A 17,722-nucleotide genomic window follows, 5' to 3' on the forward strand; every position below is an offset into this window, starting at 1 on the left:
AAGTTTAAAATAAAGAGTTTCAGAGAGTTCTACTTGCTTTCTATTCGTGCTTCCTCTAAATCAGCTGTGTGTCTGTTTCACAGCCCAATCAGCTGATCAACTCTTTTGGGCTTTTAAAAAGTGGACATGTTTTTCGTGAGTGCAGAGATATACAGTCAGGTGAATATGCACATTTTCTAGTCAGAATCAGGATAAAAGGGGACCCTTTTATCCTGTGTTTTGGGTCAGCAAATCAGCACAGAAAGTTGCAACATTATTGATAGGCTTACTTACTTAGGCAATCCCTTGTTGTCCGAATACCGAAGTTCTTGGAAGACACCTGTGCATGAGGTTTTTTTTTTTATGTGTGGAGATCAGAGTGAGAGTCCAAACCATGGCATGGTTAACATGACGACTGTGACTTCTCAATCTGTTGCAGGTTTCTCCTGCCTTCACAGTCGTTATAACATGTACCATGCTATCTTCCGCCTGATCTGCCATTGAGGTCTTTGGATTGTGCTCAATCTGGAACCTCCCCTGAGCCCCCCCCCTCCCCCAGGAGTGCATGACTCCAGTGGTTACGCCTGCAGGTTAATTGGAAGACAGCTATTAATATGCATCACACAGCTATGCAGGGAACATTTGGCAAAGCAAATTTAAACTCCACATAATCTTTCTATATTTTGCCCTCTACTAATTTTCTTAGAACACAACTGCTATATTTTCTAGCAGGACTTTAAATCTGCCTTATCAATGACTACTTTTCTGCATCTTCTCAGACCACTATGTGTTAGACAGTAATATAATTTAAATCATATGATAAACACTAAAAATAGCAACAGCAAATAACATGGCCTCATAAACATTGATTAAATAAAAAGTCCCCAAATCTCACTCTTTTGCATGTTGATACAATATGCAGATATGGTTAAAATCAGTTTTCCTTGTTAAAGATAATTTTTTTCAACACTATTATTGAAAAATAATAATACTATTTTGGAACATAGGAAGATGCTTCTATCAGTCTAAATATCATGATATCATTGGCTCTAAATAGTCAACTCTGGCTGGCAGTGGTCCTGCATCAGTTCAAAATGCAGCTTCATAATTCTACTGAAGTTACCAAGGACTGAATTTAGTATCCGATTCAATACACATTATATTCTAGCTAATGCAACATTTTTTTAGAAATTAATTTGAGAGTGATGTATCAAAACTCAGATTATGTTATTGCTTTTCCTTTTTAGTTCTCAAAGCTTGAAATTTGGAGCCATGTAAGTGTCAGCTCACCACAGCCGCTCCTGAATGAACACACGAGACTCTCTGTGATATCACCAGAAACTTTTACTGTAGGAAACATGAACATCAAAAAAGCCAAGAATGGGAGGCTCCGGCCAACCATCCTTTATATACCCTCCCCCTCATTTGAAAAGTCTCTTCCCGCTCAGTAAAACCCCGCGCAAATTCCCCGCCAAGTCCAGCAGCCGTTTCTTCTCCGAGTCCTGAGCCGCAGGTGTCTTATCAATGTCAGTGACCCTGAAACTCAGAGCCACATCCAGGCTCTAGTAGCAGGGTTCTGACATGGCGTCCTCCTCCCCTTCGTCCTGGAAGGAAAAGATTAAACACAACTATTGTTCTCCGCTGTCCAGAGTTCCTTTATACTTTTTTAACAGGCTGCAATGGAATACCGGGTGTACCTTTCCTAGGTCCTTGGGTAGCCTCAGCTCATAGGTCACTTCGTTTATTCTTTTTGCTACCCTGAACGGCCCTATATAGCGTGGAGCCAATTTTTTAGATGGGAACCCCAATTTCAGGTTTTTTGTGCTCAGCCAAACCAGATCCCCTTCGCCCAATTTGTCCCCCTCTCGGCGCCTACGATCTGCAAAGAGCTTGTACTTCTTTTGTGTTTCCCGCAATGCCTCCACCACGTTCTGCCACCCTTGCTTAATTTTGGCCGGCCATTCCTTGTCGGTCTGGCCCTCTCCTTCCTTCCACTCGGGTAGCCTGGGGAAAGGTGCCACCTCCTGTCCGTATACTATTTCGAATGGGGCACGACCTGTGGCCGAATGTACGGCCCCGTTAAAAGCCATCTCAGCAAACGGAAGAAGGTCCGCCCAATCATCCTGTCTATAATTGGTGTACATCCTCAAGAATTGGCACAGTGTTTGTTGGGTGCGTTCGACTCCCCCGTTGGTTGCGGGATGAAAAGCCGAGCTCAGGTTCCTTTCTGCTCCTAACAGCTGTAAGAATTTTCCCCAAAATTTTGCAGTAAATTGGACTCCCCGGTCGCTAATTATTTTGTCGGGACACCCATGTAGGCGATATACATGCTTCACATACAAATCAGCAAGTTTTTCAGCTGAGGGGAGTTTTGGCAGGGCCACAAAGTGTGCCTGTTTTGAGAATAGGTCCAATATTGTCCAAATGTATCTGTGGCCTCTGCTGGGGGGTAGTTCGCCTACAAAATCCATGGCCACGCATTCCCATGGCCTCATGGGCTCCACCACCTTCTGCAATAGCCCCTGGGGCTTCCCCGGTGGTGTTTTTCCCTCTGCACATAATTCACACTGCGTGACGTACCCCCTGGCGTCTTTCCTCATTCCGGGCCACCAGCATTGTTTGGCCAACAGTTTAATAGTCCTGGTGGGGCCTAGATGACCCGCACCCTTGTTATCGTGGCACTTCCTTAACATTTCTCGTCTTAAACATTCAGGAATATACAATTTCTTATTTACAAACACCAAATCCCCACACAATTCTCCCTTTTCTTTGTTAGTTTGTAACCATTTGTCCATTCCATACGCTCGTTTCAACTCTTCCTCCCATATTTCTCCTCCCCCCGTGGAAATGGCAGTACGTTTGTTTTCTTTGGCCGCTTGTGCTCGAGTTAGTACTGCCAGGCCCCATTGCTTATCTAGGAACAGGCTCCCTTCAGATTCCTGAATTCCTCCCCCGTGCTGAGGCATCCGAGAGAGAGCGTCAGCGAGTATGTTATGTTTCCCCTGGAAGAATCTGAGTCTGAAATCAAAACGGCTGAAATATTGGGCCCATCTAATTTGCTTCGCTGATAGTTTACGAGGGGATCTTAGATACTGTAAATTTCTATGATCAGTCCACACCTCAAACGGTGTTCCACTTCCTTCCAGAAAGTGTCTCCAGCACTCTAGTGCTTTTAGAATCGCTAAGGCTTCTCTCTCCCAAATCGGCCAGTTTTTTTCTGTATCGCTAAACTTTTTTGACAGATAGCCACATGGCTTCAGGTTCCCCCCCTCGTCTTTCTGCAGCAAAACTGCCCCATATGCCCGGTCTGACGCATCGCAATGTAATACAAAGGCCTTAGACATATCGGGGTGCTGTAGGACAGGTTCCTCAGTAAAACGCTTTTTAAGGGCTTCGAAAGCTTCCTGGCATTCTATTGTCCATGTCAGTTTGGCCCCTGGGGCCTTCACTTTGGCTGTTTCTCCCCTGCCTTTAGTTTTTAACAAATCCGTTAATGGCAAAGTGAGGCGCGCAAAGTCCTTGATAAATGTTCTATAGAAGTTTGCGAACCCTAGGAAGGATTGCAGCTGCTTCCGTGTTTTGGGGGCTTCCCACCCCCTCACGTCTTCCACCTTCGCAGGGTCCATCGCCACTCCCTGGGAGGAAATCCTATACCCCAGAAAGTCTATCTGGTCTTTATTGAACTCGCACTTGGCAAGCTTCGCATACAGTTTCGCTTCCCTCAACTTTTGTAGGACTTCCCTGACTAGTTCTACGTGTTGCTCCTTAGTCCGAGACATTATCAATATGTCATCTAAAAAAATAAAGACTCCCTTGTACAACAATGGATGCAATACTTCGTTGATTAATTGCATGAACGCGGCCCCTCCCCCGCACAAACCGAAGGGGAGCACACGATAATTGAATAATCCGAATGCGCAGGAGAAGGCCGTCTTCCACCTGTCCTCTGGTTTGATCTGCAATTTATGGTAGGCCTCAATTAAGTCCAATTTAGTGAATATCTGTCCTTCCGATAACTGGGCGATCAAGTCCTTCACTAAGGGTAGGGGGTATTTATTTACAGTACTGATTGCATTTAGGCCCCTGTAGTCAATGCAGAGCCTCAGCGTTTGGTCCTTTTTCCGCCTGAACAACACAGGCGCCCCTAAAGGGGAATTTGAAGGCTCTATGAAACCCCTCGCTAGGTTTTTATCAATGTATTTTCTCAGTTCCTCCTTTTCCCTAGCTGACATCGGGTATATTTTTGCCTTGGGAAGCTCTGCTCCTGGGACTAGCTCTATTTTCACTTCAACTCTCCGCTTCGGTGGGAAATTGTCTGCTTCCTTCTCATCAAACACGTCCACAAAATCCCGATACTCTGGGGGTAATTTATCTGCCAGTTCTGCTATTCTGATAGAGTCTTCCTCCCCCCTTTTCCCTGGCTCCCTCTCCCCTTCCTGGCTCCCTTCTTCCAAATTCATCCTGAAGATCATGCTCTTATCCTCCCAGTTGATTTGCGGGTTGGCCTGCCCCAGCCACGGCATGCCTAGTATAACATTATAGCTGGCTATTTGTGATATCACAAATGACACCTTTCCTTCCCAACTCCCTATCTTACACTTTACATCTTCGGCACTGTACTTAGCTAACGATCCCGATGCTGTGGATCCGTCCAACTGCGAAAAAGCTATTGGGGATTCTAGGTTCGTTCTTTCGCATCCCAATCCCTCGGCTAATTCAGGGGAGATGATGTTCCTGGAACATCCACAATCCACAAATGCTTTGCAGGTTGCTTGTTTGCTGCCATTTTCAAGCTGAATGGGGACCACTATCATAGCTTTGTCCTGACTTACCAACCCCCCCGAGTGGTGCCTCATCGGTGGTTCTTCCTCGGCGCGTTTCCCTGCCACGGCTCTTGGTTTGGGCGGGCCTCCGCCTTCCCCTTTTCTCTGCCAGCACTCGGCAGCCCTGTGGCCCAACCGGCCGCACACAAAGCAGCCACTCCTGCTGGCGCTCACGTTCCCTGTCGGCTCCGTTCTCCTCCCGGCTGGGGTTGATCCCTCCTTCCGGCTCCCCTCTTTCATCTGCGGCCACTGCTGTAGCCCTCCTCGGTGCCTCCTCGCCTGGGCCAGCGATGTCTCGACGCGCCCCGCCAGCTGAATCCATCCGCGCAGTGTGTCAGGCTCATCACGATGCACCGCCCAGGAGAGGATCTCCCGCCTGAGACCCTCTTTGAAGAGTTCTATCTTTGTTACTGCAGACCATTCTGGCACCTTTTCGGCGAGGCATTGGAACTCCTCCGCATACTCAGATACCGACCTCTGCCCCTGGGAGACGGTCTTCAACTTCTCCCTCGCCCGGATCTGCTCCAGTGGATCTCGGAAACGGGTCTCCAGGGCCCCCATAAAGCGTCGGAGTGACCCCAGACATGGGTCGCGCCGCGCGTGCAGCTGAACGTACCAGCTGGCCGCTCCCCTCTTCAACACTGCACCAATGGCCCGTATCCGGCTGGATTCCGTTCTAAAAGTGTGAGCATTGTCCTCCATATAGCCCCTCACCGTGGTCAGGAAAAAATCCAGTTCAGAGGACTCTCCCCCAAACTCGATCCTTAGTTCCTCTCGTCTTGGTAGGGGTCCCTGTGGTGGCAATCCCCAATTCTCCGCCCGTCGCAAGCCCCCTTGCGGACCAGTGGGCCCCGCTGCTGCTTCTCTTGGCCCTGTGCCACGCCCGGCATTCGCCAGGGGCACCAGGGTCTCAGCTGGGAGCGTAGCTGGGATTCTCGGAGGTTTTTCCCCTTCGTCGTCACTCTCCTCCACCCGCGTCAGGCTTGTTTGGGTCTTGGGCCGGGCGCCGGGCTCCTTTCGCATTTCCCTTCCCTTCGGTGCTGGGAGGTCTGCAAAGCCCTGGCTGCTTCCCACGCTCACGTCCCACATTGAGCCAGCCCGAAGTTCCCTTCCTCTCTCTGGCTCCGCCAAAAACGCCAGGCGCTCCATCGCCCTCGACATCACTGCCAGGGTGGTCTCCATCGCCGACATCCTCTCCTCCAGAAACACCATCCTCTGTGGGCCTGGGGAAGGTGAACCTTCCTCTCCCCCGGTGCTATCTCCCCGTACCACTCCACGCCTCTGGGTTACCCCATTTGGCTGGGCATAAGCGGTGGATGACGCCAGGGCCGCCAGCTGGTGGAACTCAGCGTCCGGCTCGGGAGTGGCCCTTTCCGACCTTCCTCCTCCTGCGCCCAAGAGCTCTTCATCCTCCACTTGCATGTTACACCTCACCGCTACAGCGGGATGGTGTCCGTATTCTTGGCTTAGTGTCAGCTCACCACAGCCGCTCCTGAATGAACACACGAGACTCTCTGTGATATCACCAGAAACTTTTACTGTAGGAAACATGAACATCAAAAAAGCCAAGAATGGGAGGCTCCGGCCAACCATCCTTTATATACCCTCCCCCTCATTTGAAAAGTCTCTTCCCGCTCAGTAAAACCCCGCGCAAATTCCCCGCCAAGTCCAGCAGCCGTTTCTTCTCCGAGTCCTGAGCCGCAGGTGTCTTATCAATGTCAGTGACCCTGAAACTCAGAGCCACATCCAGGCTCTAGTAGCAGGGTTCTGACATGTAAGTATAACAAGGGGCCCCTGGTGGCACAGTGTGTTAAAGCACTGAGCTGCTGAACTTGCGGACCAAAAGGTCCCAGGTTCAAATCCCACGAGCGGAAAGAAAGCCCGCTGTTAGCCCCAGCTCCTGCCAAACTAGCAGTTCGAAAACATGCAAATATGAGTAGATCAATAGGTACCGCTCTGGCGGGAAGGTAAAGGCACTCCATGCAGTCATGCCGGCCACATGACCTTGGAGGTGTCTATGGACAACGCCGGCTCTTCAGCTTAGAAATGGAGAAGAGCACCCACCCCGACTCGGTCATGACTAGACTGAAACCTTTACCTTTACTAAGTATAACAAGTAGTAGTTTAGTTTTATAAAACAGATATCTACTATTATTTATCTTCTTATCTCTCAGTGCAAACAGTAGCTGGAGCTTCATTTTCCATTCAAACTCGAATTAGATGAAAAATATCAGTCTTGAGGAAGTAGAAAAAAATATAAATGATGTTATTAATGCAAGGTCAAAAAAGACCACAATCATTTCCAGAGGTTGGTTCAGCAGAGTTTAAGAGTACAGTGATACCTTCACTTAAGAGTTTAATTAATTCAGTGACTGAACTCTTAACTCAAATCACTCTTATCCCAAAGTGAATGTTCCCACTGAAATGATAATAATTTGTTCTAGCCCCCTGACTTGCCCATCTTTTGTTTCATGTTTTTAAACAAAAATGGTATTTTATAAATAACAAATAATATATAAATGCACATTCATGTGGAACAATAAAAAAGAAAGACCAACTTTAAAATGGTAGTTGTGACACAATGATAGAAGCACAAAGTTGTGGCTAGGATGCATAAACATTTTCTCCATACTGTACTTATTCCAGCCTCCCTCCCTTCCTTGCTCTCTCTTCCTCTCTCTCTTCATGAAGCCAAACAAACCAGAAATAAAAACCACACAAAATCAACTAACCCAAAGTTCCTCAAAGCGGACAAGAGTAAAGCAGACAGTAATCTCCCAAAGCAGACAAGAGTATGAGACACAAGACATGGAGGCTGCTTTCTTGAAGCCCTAAAGCCCTGTACTTTTACACTAGCACTCCCTCTGGCACTAGCTCTTAATTCAAAATGCTGCTCTTATGTCAAAGTGAAACCTGGGCCAAGCAACAGCTCTTAACTTGAAAAAACACTCTTAAATCAAGGAGTACTTTGATCATGTTTTTTTTTGCATGGCAGGGGGCTGGACTGGATGGCCCATGTGGTCTCTTCCAACTCTAGGGTTCTTTAATTTGGGAGGGCAGCCAGCCCTCAACTCTCCATTTGCCCCTTGAACTTATTTGAGGGGACTGGCTGAATGCTCAGGCCTTTCCACCAAATACTCCTAACCCATCAAAACGAAGTATTGGAGGGGAGGCCCTCATCCCCCCTCCCATCCTGACACAACAGGAGCTTTCAGCAGGTTAATTTAGGTGGTAATTGGGGGGCTGAGAGGGGAGGGTGGGGCGCTATCTTGCTCCTTCAGGCTCCAGGAGCCTGAAGAACCAGTATCACTGTGGGGATTGTCCCCTAGGATCACAGAAGCAGTCTCAAAGTCAATCCCCACAAGGCCCACACCTGGAAAGATCTGGACCTTACATTAAGATCCAGATATTTACAGGTGTCTAATTAATCTGGAGTAAACTGGGAAATACCAGTTTATACCAAATTAATTCGGGTTTACCTAAGGAATCATTTGGACACCTTAGATAAACCCAAGACAGGTCCTGTGTTTTGAGGCTGTCTGGAAGGGCTTCAGTCTCTCTCTATCTTTTGGCATGAATCGTTTTCTTGATTTTTATCCATAGTTTGCTTTTATCCCCATGGCGCCTCATATAGTCTATGAACCAATGGGTGCAAGAGCTAACAGAATTCTAAATGAAAGTGATATTCCTCCACATATAATGTTTTGTCCAAGTATTCTTTTTCATACTTTCATGCCCTAATTCTCTATGCAACTGAAAAATCTGTTTTAGAGGGTTTCCATTCCTTTTGATAATTCCCTTCCATATCCAGTGACTGGTTTCTTCTGTCAGCCCATATACTTAGTTGGATCCTATCCAACCCCTTTCAAAACCTATTTTTGTACTTTCCACATATTGGCCAAACCAATATATTTTGTAATTTGTAGTTATGATAACAGACTCTCCTATTCTCTACCAACACAGCCAAAATTTGAAACAAAAATATAATGGATTTCTGAACATTTCATAGATCCCTAGACTCCAGCTCCTATATTATAACTCTCCTCAATGCCCAATTGCACTAATTTTAGGAAGGATGTGAAAAAACTTTTGAATTAGTTTAGTGTCATTGATTACTGTGATAATTTGAACAGTCTTGATCAAGAGGAAGAAGTCGTAACAATATTTGTTTATATTTCTTTAAAACCTATTTTAATTTCTTTACATTTGTTTTAATGGTAGCAAGCCCTGAATGCTATTTTAAGTAGAAGGATGAAATAGTGATACACTAATAAAGATAAACAAAAATAGATGCTTTCCATTTCATGCTTTCACAGCAAAAGTGGTCAAGGGAGTTCTCTGTTAATTATTTTGGCTTGTATGACTGAAACCTGCCAAATAACACAATCTTAATGTTGAACAGTCTTAATAGTTTTGAATTACTTACTCTGGCATGAAGAGGATATTTTCAGTAGTCAAAAATAAGGTTACACTTTCAAAGCAAACAAATATTTGGTTAATAAATTGACATATTGATGTCTTTGCCTTTTACAGAAACAGGTGTGCTTCATCTATATATATAAAAAAGTGATGGCATCAGGGCAGCGGACAAAACAACAAAGCTACAGGCCCCCCAACCTCGAATTTTGACAACACAACCCATCATCCATGGCTCTAGGTTGATACAACAAAAAGAAAAGAAAAATAAAGTCCTGATTACAGGGAGAGGAATAATAGTTTTTATCCAATTGCTGCCAGTAAGAAGGCTAAGCTCCACCCACTTGGTCTTCTAGCAACCTACTCAGCCCAGGGGACAGGCACAGTTAGGCCTGATTTAGGCCTCTTCCACAGATTATCAGATTTTAACTGGATTATATGGCAGTGTAGAGTCAAGGCCCTTCCACACAGCTATATAACCCATTTAGAATCTTATATTATCTGCTTTGAACTGGATTATCTTGACTCCATATTGCCATATAATCCACTTCAGTGTGCATTTTATCCAGCTGTGTAGAAGGGGCCTCAAATAATCCAGTTCTAAGCAGATAATATAGCAATATCAATATACAGTAGTCTCACTTATCCAACATAAACAGGCCAGCAGAACGTGGGATAAGTGAATATGTTGGATAATAAGAAGCGATTCAGGAAAAGCCGATTTAACATCAAATTAGGACATCATTATACAAATTAAGCACCAAAACATCATGTTATACAACAAATTTGACAGAAAAAGTAGTTCCATGCGCAGCAATGCTATGTAGTAATTACCGTATTTACAAATTTACCACCAAAATACCACAATGAATTTAAAACACTGACTACAAAAACATTGACTACTAAAAGGTAGACTCTGTTGGATAATCCAGAACATTGGATAAGCGAATGTTGGATAAGTGAGATTCTACTGTAATATGAAATAATTACTGTGATAGAATAATACAGAACAATATAATCTCTAAAACCAGCACAGTAAATAAAGAACAACACTCTGAAAGCAGGGAAATTGGAAATTCCACACAGGAAATAATCAGGGCCAGCTAACATCTCCCAAGAAACGATTCTTCCAGAAAGGAAGCTGAGAAGGGAGTGAAGCAGTGTGTATTACCAAAGTCATTATTTGTCACGCCCGAGGCAACGGAGCACCAAGAACCAGACGCAGAGGCCAATATCTATCTAATATCTTTATTAAGTAAATATATAAAGGTAATAAAAACAAGTGAAGAATATAGTTCAGAAGCTGACCTATCAAATGAGGCCAAATAAAGTCCAAAAATGTATTGTCCAATAAATGATATTAGAGTTCAAAGTTTTAAATCCAATAACCGAAACACACACTATTGCCAAGCAATAGTGTGGGGAAAATGCCCAGAGTCTTTGAAGTCCAAGGTAGCTTGAGAACAAGGCTGGAAACAAACTTGAATCATTAAACAAGGTCCGTGACTAGGAACAAGGCGAAACAGAAATTCTAAGAACAAGGTCCGTGGCTAAAAACAAGGCTAGACAAATCTTGAATACTTGATCCGGGAAGCAAGGAACTGGGGTTGCGGACTTTGCGAAGTCCACACAAGACTGGAAACACGAAGTTGCTTCTGGAGCTGCTCTGTTGACTCCGCAACAATTCTAACGTGCCAGGCACCTATATTGGGGTCTCATTTTCCCGCCAACGACCTCTTTCCCTAGAGAACGGGAAACGAAACCCAACTTTGTCCAGATGTGAAACTCCTTAAAATTTCCCAAGGGAAGCATGGCTAATCAGCCTGTTGTTTAGCTGCAATCCATTAGCTCCTACGAGTCTGTTCTCTCACTCCCCTGTCTGTAGAATAGGACTGTCTCCTAGGGAACGGGGGTGAGGAATGCCCAAGGTCTGTTTTACTGGGTTCTTGGGTGAAAACATCCGGCAGCTGGAAAGATTCCGGCTCTTGTTGAACCAGTGAAAACCCCATGTTTTCGTCTTCATCTGTCACGATGGCACTAGGAGAAGGACTACAAGGCCCATGAGGCATCACATTATTATTACTATCATTATTATTATTATTATTATTATTATTATTATTATTATTATTATGTTGCTGTGAACTGTGAAAATGAATACAATCTGGCTCCAAGTATTCAAAAACACTAAAATCTGAATATATAAAAATTACTGTGGCATAATAAAACAGAACAATACAATCTCTAAAATCATAACACTAAATAAAGAACAACACTGAAAACAGGGGAATTCCACACAGGAAACAATCAGGGCCAGCTAACACCTCCCAACAAAGTATTCCCATCACCAAAGTCTGGCAAATCCTGTTTTCTGAGGGCCACAGACAGTAGAAGCACATAAAATATCGCAAACAACACCACTCTGAAAACAAGGGAATTCCAGACAGGAAACAATCAGGGCCAGCTAACACCTCCCAACAAAAAATTCACTCAGGGAGGAAACAGCCAGGCTTTAAAGCTACAAGGCCATTACATGCTAATCATTTTCCCTAATTGCAGCATTCATACTTGCCTCCAACAGACAAAAAAGACCCAGAAATATTTTATATTTACAAGCTTTAGGAAATAATATCCCAATTGAGCAGCGTGTTAAAGCACTGAGCTAATGAACTTCTGGACTGAAAGGCCACAGGTTTGAATTGGGGGAACTGAGAGAGCCCCCACTGTTAGCCCTAGCTTCTGCCAACCCAGAAGTTCGAAAACATGTAAATGAGAGTCCCGTCCTCCGGTGGGAAGGTAACGGCGCTCCATACAGTCATGCCGGCCACATGACCTTGGAGGAGTCTACGGACAATGCCAGCTGTTCGGCTTAGAAATAGAGATGAGCACCAACCCCCAGAGTCAGACACGACTGGACTTAATGTCAGGGGAAAACCTTTACCCTTTACCCTCAATACTTCGCCATAGCAACGCATGGCCAGCCACAGCTAGTTTTTCTATACAAAATCTTCACAATTGAAATACAGAATGTGGAAGTGAATAAAAAGTGAATAAATAATATTTTCTGCACTTCCATTAGCCACAATTATGTGTATATTTTAATTTAAAATGTAGCATGTTTAATTTAATTTGCTTGTTCTCAATTTTCTCTTTATGAATTCCCAGTATGTCTTTTACTTTGACAGAGTTCTACAATTGCAAGATGCTATGCTTTCAATATGTTACCTTCTTTAAGAAAGTTTATGGCACATGCTTGAATGTAAATCTGATTGGGTTAAATTCCCTCCCCTTCAAGGAGAGTTTGTAGCCATTTTGTTAATAACACATTTGTAAAATGTACAAAGGCAAGCACCTTTGATTCAGGGCCTCATCAAAGAGGCCAGGTGAAGTGTCCTGCTTTGCCTGGCTTCGCTGAGAAAAGACAGGGGCAGTGGCATGAATCCATCATCCCACGCGCAGTTCCCTCTCAGCGACGCTTTCCCTATCACATGGGGAAAGTGTTGCCCTCCTGGCAAGGCCCCATGCTGGCTCCATTCAAGCCAACACAACTTGGGAAGCCTCTTCTGTTTTGGGGGAAGTGTTCAATGACGCTTCCACCCCTGTTGTAGGTGGGACCTCTGCCTGAAGTCACAAGATGTCACGTGATGTCCAGCATGAGACTCCAGACTCCATCCCCAAGACAGGGTAAAAGCATCGCAGAATAAATTCCCCCAATCTGATGAGGTCATATGACCTCTTAAATTAACATAGCAGGGGAGAAAAAAGAGGGAAGCCACTCAAAAAGATCTCAAAGACCAGACATCTTAGGGTCCTTCCAAACAGGCCCTTTATCCCAGGATCTGATATCAGGTTTTCTCTTTATCCCAAATTATCTGGCATTGCAGTCTCATATAATCCATTTAAAAGCAGAAAACCTGGGATCAGATCCTGGGATATAGGGCCTATCTAGAAGGGCCCTTAGTACAGAGGCATCGCGTCCTTCAGATTCTCTTGATATATATAAGATCTATGTTGCATATATGTACAATGCTTATAACTGTGCACATATGCATGTTTTGTGCTGGAGTCAATGCTACTGATTTTTTTCCCATTTCTGGAGTTCTTTAACAGTTATCAATTACTGAAGCTTCTTTTCTTTCCCCCACCTTTTCCTTCTATACATCCACCCATTAATCCTCTGCAAATTGCAACAGCAATAGCTGACTTGGCAGCCTACCCATCATTTGAAATCACTTCTCAGCCTATTGGCTAAGATTAAGTATAGAAATCTTCCATGGGGACCTAGGCCCCAGCTACACTGCCATATAACCCAGTTTCTAAATGCAGATTATCTGCTTTAAACTATTTTATAATCCAGCGTAGAACATATAATCCAGTTTAAAGCCGATAATCTACATTAAGAAAATGGTTAGTGTAGATGGGACCCTAGATGTCTCATTTTTGCTGGGAATTGTGATGAGAATGAGAGGATGACAATATGTCTCTTTTTTCTATAGAACTGGAAGAAATACTCTTGAAAATGCTTGTGAAAAATATCTAGAGAGCTGTGTTCTTTTTCCTTGATTATCTCTAAAAATGTCTCAGCTCTTAGCTAACCTGTGTGCTAATTCAGAAGATTGGTACGGCATCCTTTGTTAATAAAAAGATAGGTTGAAACAGATTGTTCTGAAAGGTAGTCTGTTTTATCAGTAATGTATATGTGCTGAGAATTGGATCACAAAACAACTCAGATATTTTATTTTATATTTAATTTTAGTTTCTAAACCTTGTTAAATGTATCAGAATTGTGTCTACCATGTGTGGGTGTCCATCACACAAACACACAGAGTGTCATCCTATGCAGACTTCCCTAGAAATATCTCATTAAACTGAGTTAAACACATTTCCCAATAAAGATACAAATAGGCTCATGCTAATAAACTGTAACCTGAACAACGGTAGGCTTCTTAATTCCCACTCAGGCCCAGTTCTTCATTGACGCCGCTGAAGCCCCCACTTCAGGCGCAGCGCCTTCCTGGGTGCACCCGCAGCAGCAGCAGCAGCAGCAAATGGGGGCTGTGGGCAGCGGCGGCGGGGGGCGGCGGCAGCAGCGACCACTGGGTTGCTCGCCGCGGAACCAGGAAGTATTTTGTATTCTCGCAATATTTTGCAAGATCTCATGAGATCTCACGAGAATACAAGCTACTTCCTGGTTCCACGGCGAGTGACCCAATGGTCGCCGCCGCTATCACCGGTAAGTTTGGGACGGGGGGGCGCAATTTCAGGCGGGGGCACACGCGGCCCCAGGTTGGCTTACCACCTGGAAAAACCTAGGGCCGCTCCTGCTCCCACTGATGCACATGAGATGAAAGTAGCTTTATTGCATGCAATATTTGGCAAGAACAACTCAAAGTGTGAAGGAAGGAACCAAGGCAAGTCCATTGCTGAAGAAGTAGGTGGATCAATGCTTGACTTGATGCCAAACTACAGCTCCCATGATTCTATGGCAGGTAAGTGATGTCAAACTGCAGTAATTCTACAATGTAGATGCACCCTAAAATACTGGTTCTCAGCAGCAGCCTGGGAAGTTGGATGCTGCCACTGGACAAAGAAAACAAGATTTTTTTTTTTTAAAAAAAATTAATCTTACAATAAATGTAATTTAAGTAAGAATTTCCACAAAGAAGGGGGAAAATATTTACTGAATCTCCATGATTTGATCTGATATTCACACTCTGACAAATTGGATGCTTCATGATGTTTCTAAATACTTATAACATTCAGTACTCCTAAAGCACAGAATGGTCAGCAAATAAAGATGCATTGAAAATAGCACATACTAATAAATGCATAATGTTCAGGCTTTAATTCTTTTCTCATTCCCACATCTCAATAAATCCATCTTGTTTTCTGGGAAAATATTAGATCTCAAATACCTTCCCCTCATTACCCAAACAATCATTATGCAGCAAAAATATTCAATTTCTGTGTGAAACAAAATTTGCCAGCGCTAATGTAATCACTAATTAAATTAATCCTTTACAGATAGAAGTCATGCTATGCATGTTATTTAAAATCAAGAATAGTTAGTTGGAGTGCTCCCAAATTAATGTGCAGTGTTGTGTAATCCACTCATCTTCACATCATAGTAATATGGGATGAGAGCCTAAACAACTAGTATGTATCTGTATATTTGAATACACATTTTAAAAAAAATGGAATAAAGAAATACCTTCCTTGAATTTGGATTGGTAAAAAGAAAAGGAATGCATTCACAGGTATCTACACTGTTCCTACAGTTTTAAGTAGATTTATCATTTTTATCATAGCTATCCTCCCTATCCAAATTATTTGAACTCTTTGCCATCTTTCCAAGTCTTTTTTCACCTCCCAAGCTTTATAAGTTTTGTTTTTGTCAGTTAGCCATAAACTTTAATAATTTACTTTAAATTTTTATTTTGATTTTCAAATACAGTGCACAATTAAAAACAGGGATAGGTGCAAGAAACACAAGGACAGGGGAAGAGTGAAAGAAAAAAAAAGAAAAAAAGAAAAAAACAAACAAACAAACGGGAAATGGGGGAATGGGAACTGGGGAGAAGGGGGCTCACATTACAGGAACAAAAACATAACAAACACATAATAACAGGGAACTACAATCTGAAAGGAAGTAAAACTTCCATTCCTCAATTATCTTGATATATAACACTGTATTCAAATTATCTAATTCCAAATTAACACCATTATTTAAACTATTGCAAATCAGATTTCTTAATATATTCTTCCAGTTTACTCCAATTTGTCCTTCTAGTAGGTTTCCCGTTCGTATCTTTCAAAAGGAACGTAAGTTTGTCCATATTTTGAATTTCTTCTAACTTGAGTATCCAGAGATCTTTTTTTGGAGTTTCTTCCGCTTTCCACATTTTCGCGAAAGTCATCCTAGCAGCTGTGGCACAATATGTAAATAAAATATCATCATTTTTATCAAATTCAGATTCATTATCTGTAATCCCTAATAAATAATATTCTGGTTTTAGTGGGAATTTCTTTTGTAATATTAACTGTGTTACTTGATGAATCATTTTCCAATATTTTTTTGATTTTTCACATAACCACCATAAATGATAATACGAGCCTTCCTGAGTTTTACATTTCCAACACCTGTTGTCATAATTTTTATACATTAAACCTAATTTTTTTGGTGTTATGTACCATCTATGGAATACTTTCAACCAATTCTCTTTTAAGTCAGAGGCATATGTATACCTTAACTTTTTGTTCCAGATCTCTTCCCATTCTATTAATTTGATTGGTCGTCCAATATTTATAGCCCATTTTATCATACAGTTTTTTATTTCTTCAGTTTCTGTTGCCCACTCTAGTAATATAGTATAAATTCTAGAAATTGTTTTCTTCTTATTTGTCATGATTTTATCCCATAGATTGTCTGCCACGCTGAAACCCAATTTATTGTCCTTATTAAATTGTTCTTTTAATTGAGCAAATTGAAACCATGATATACCCGGAAATTTCTCCTTTATTTCTTCTTGGGATTTCAATTTATAGCCATCTTTGTTTTTACTCAAAATGTCCTTATATTTTGGCCAGTTTGTCCAACCTAGTATATTTCTTTGTTCAGCTTCCAAAGGTGAGATCCATAATGGAATTTTATTACTGTAAAAACGCAGTTTATATTTTTCCCAAATTTTTATTAAGGCCGATCTAATAAAATGGTTGCCGAAGTTTTTTTCAATTTTCCTTTTATCGTATCCAATATATGCATGCCATCCACGTCGTAGGTCTATTTCCTCTAAAGTCAATATATTTACAGTGTGTTGTCGAAGGCTTTCATGGCCGGGATCACAGGGTTGTTGTATGTCTTTCGGGCTGTGTGGCCATGTTCCAGAAGCATTCTCTCCTGACGTTTCGCCCACATCTATGGCAGGCATCTGAGGATGCCTGCCATAGATGTGGGCGAAACGTCAGGAGAGAATGCTTCCGGAACATGGCCACACAGCCCGAAAGACATACAACAACCCAATATATTTACATTTTCTAAGGTTGCCCAATCTTTTACCCATTGTAATGCACTGGCTTCAAAATATAGTTGCAAATTTGGTAATCCAAAACCTCCTCTTTTCACCAGATCTATCAAAATAGTATACTGGATTCTTGGCTTTTTATTTTTCCAAATAAATTTAGCTAACGTTTTGTTCCATTCTTTAAAAATCTTATTGTTTCTAATTATTGGTAGATTTTGGAATAAGTAAAGTAATTTGGGTAGCACATTCATTTTTATGATTGCAATGCGACCTAATAGAGAGATGTTTAAGAATTGCCATTGTTCCAAATCTTTCTTTATCTCATTCCATTTTGCCAGGTAATTATTCTCCAATAGTTTAGCATTTTTTGTTGTTATCCAAATACCTAGATACTTCAATTTTGTTACAATTTTTATATCCGTCATCTCTTGTATTTTCAACTGATTTTTCTTACTCAAGTTCTTACCAAGCATCTTTGTTTTTTCT

At 42.6% G+C, this 17,722-nt stretch overlaps 1 protein-coding gene across 1 annotated transcript; it reads right to left on the reverse strand.

Moving 5' to 3' along the window:
• Positions 1-1,122: 1,122 nt before the first annotated feature.
• LOC134297417 (uncharacterized) lies at positions 1,123-6,594 on the reverse strand. The gene is made up of 2 exons (XM_062974976.1): positions 4,812-6,594; positions 1,123-1,583 (listed from the first exon to the last, which is right to left on the reverse strand). The coding sequence occupies exons 1-2, from the start codon at positions 6,393-6,395 to the stop codon at positions 1,542-1,544; spliced, it is 1,626 nt and encodes a 541-aa protein (XP_062831046.1). The 5' UTR covers positions 6,396-6,594; the 3' UTR covers positions 1,123-1,541.
• Positions 6,595-17,722: the final 11,128 nt, after the last annotated feature.

Source organism: Anolis carolinensis, chromosome 3 (genome assembly GCF_035594765.1).
Source record: "Anolis carolinensis isolate JA03-04 chromosome 3, rAnoCar3.1.pri, whole genome shotgun sequence".
In the NCBI taxonomy this organism is placed as follows: Eukaryota; Metazoa; Chordata; class Lepidosauria; order Squamata; family Dactyloidae; genus Anolis; species Anolis carolinensis.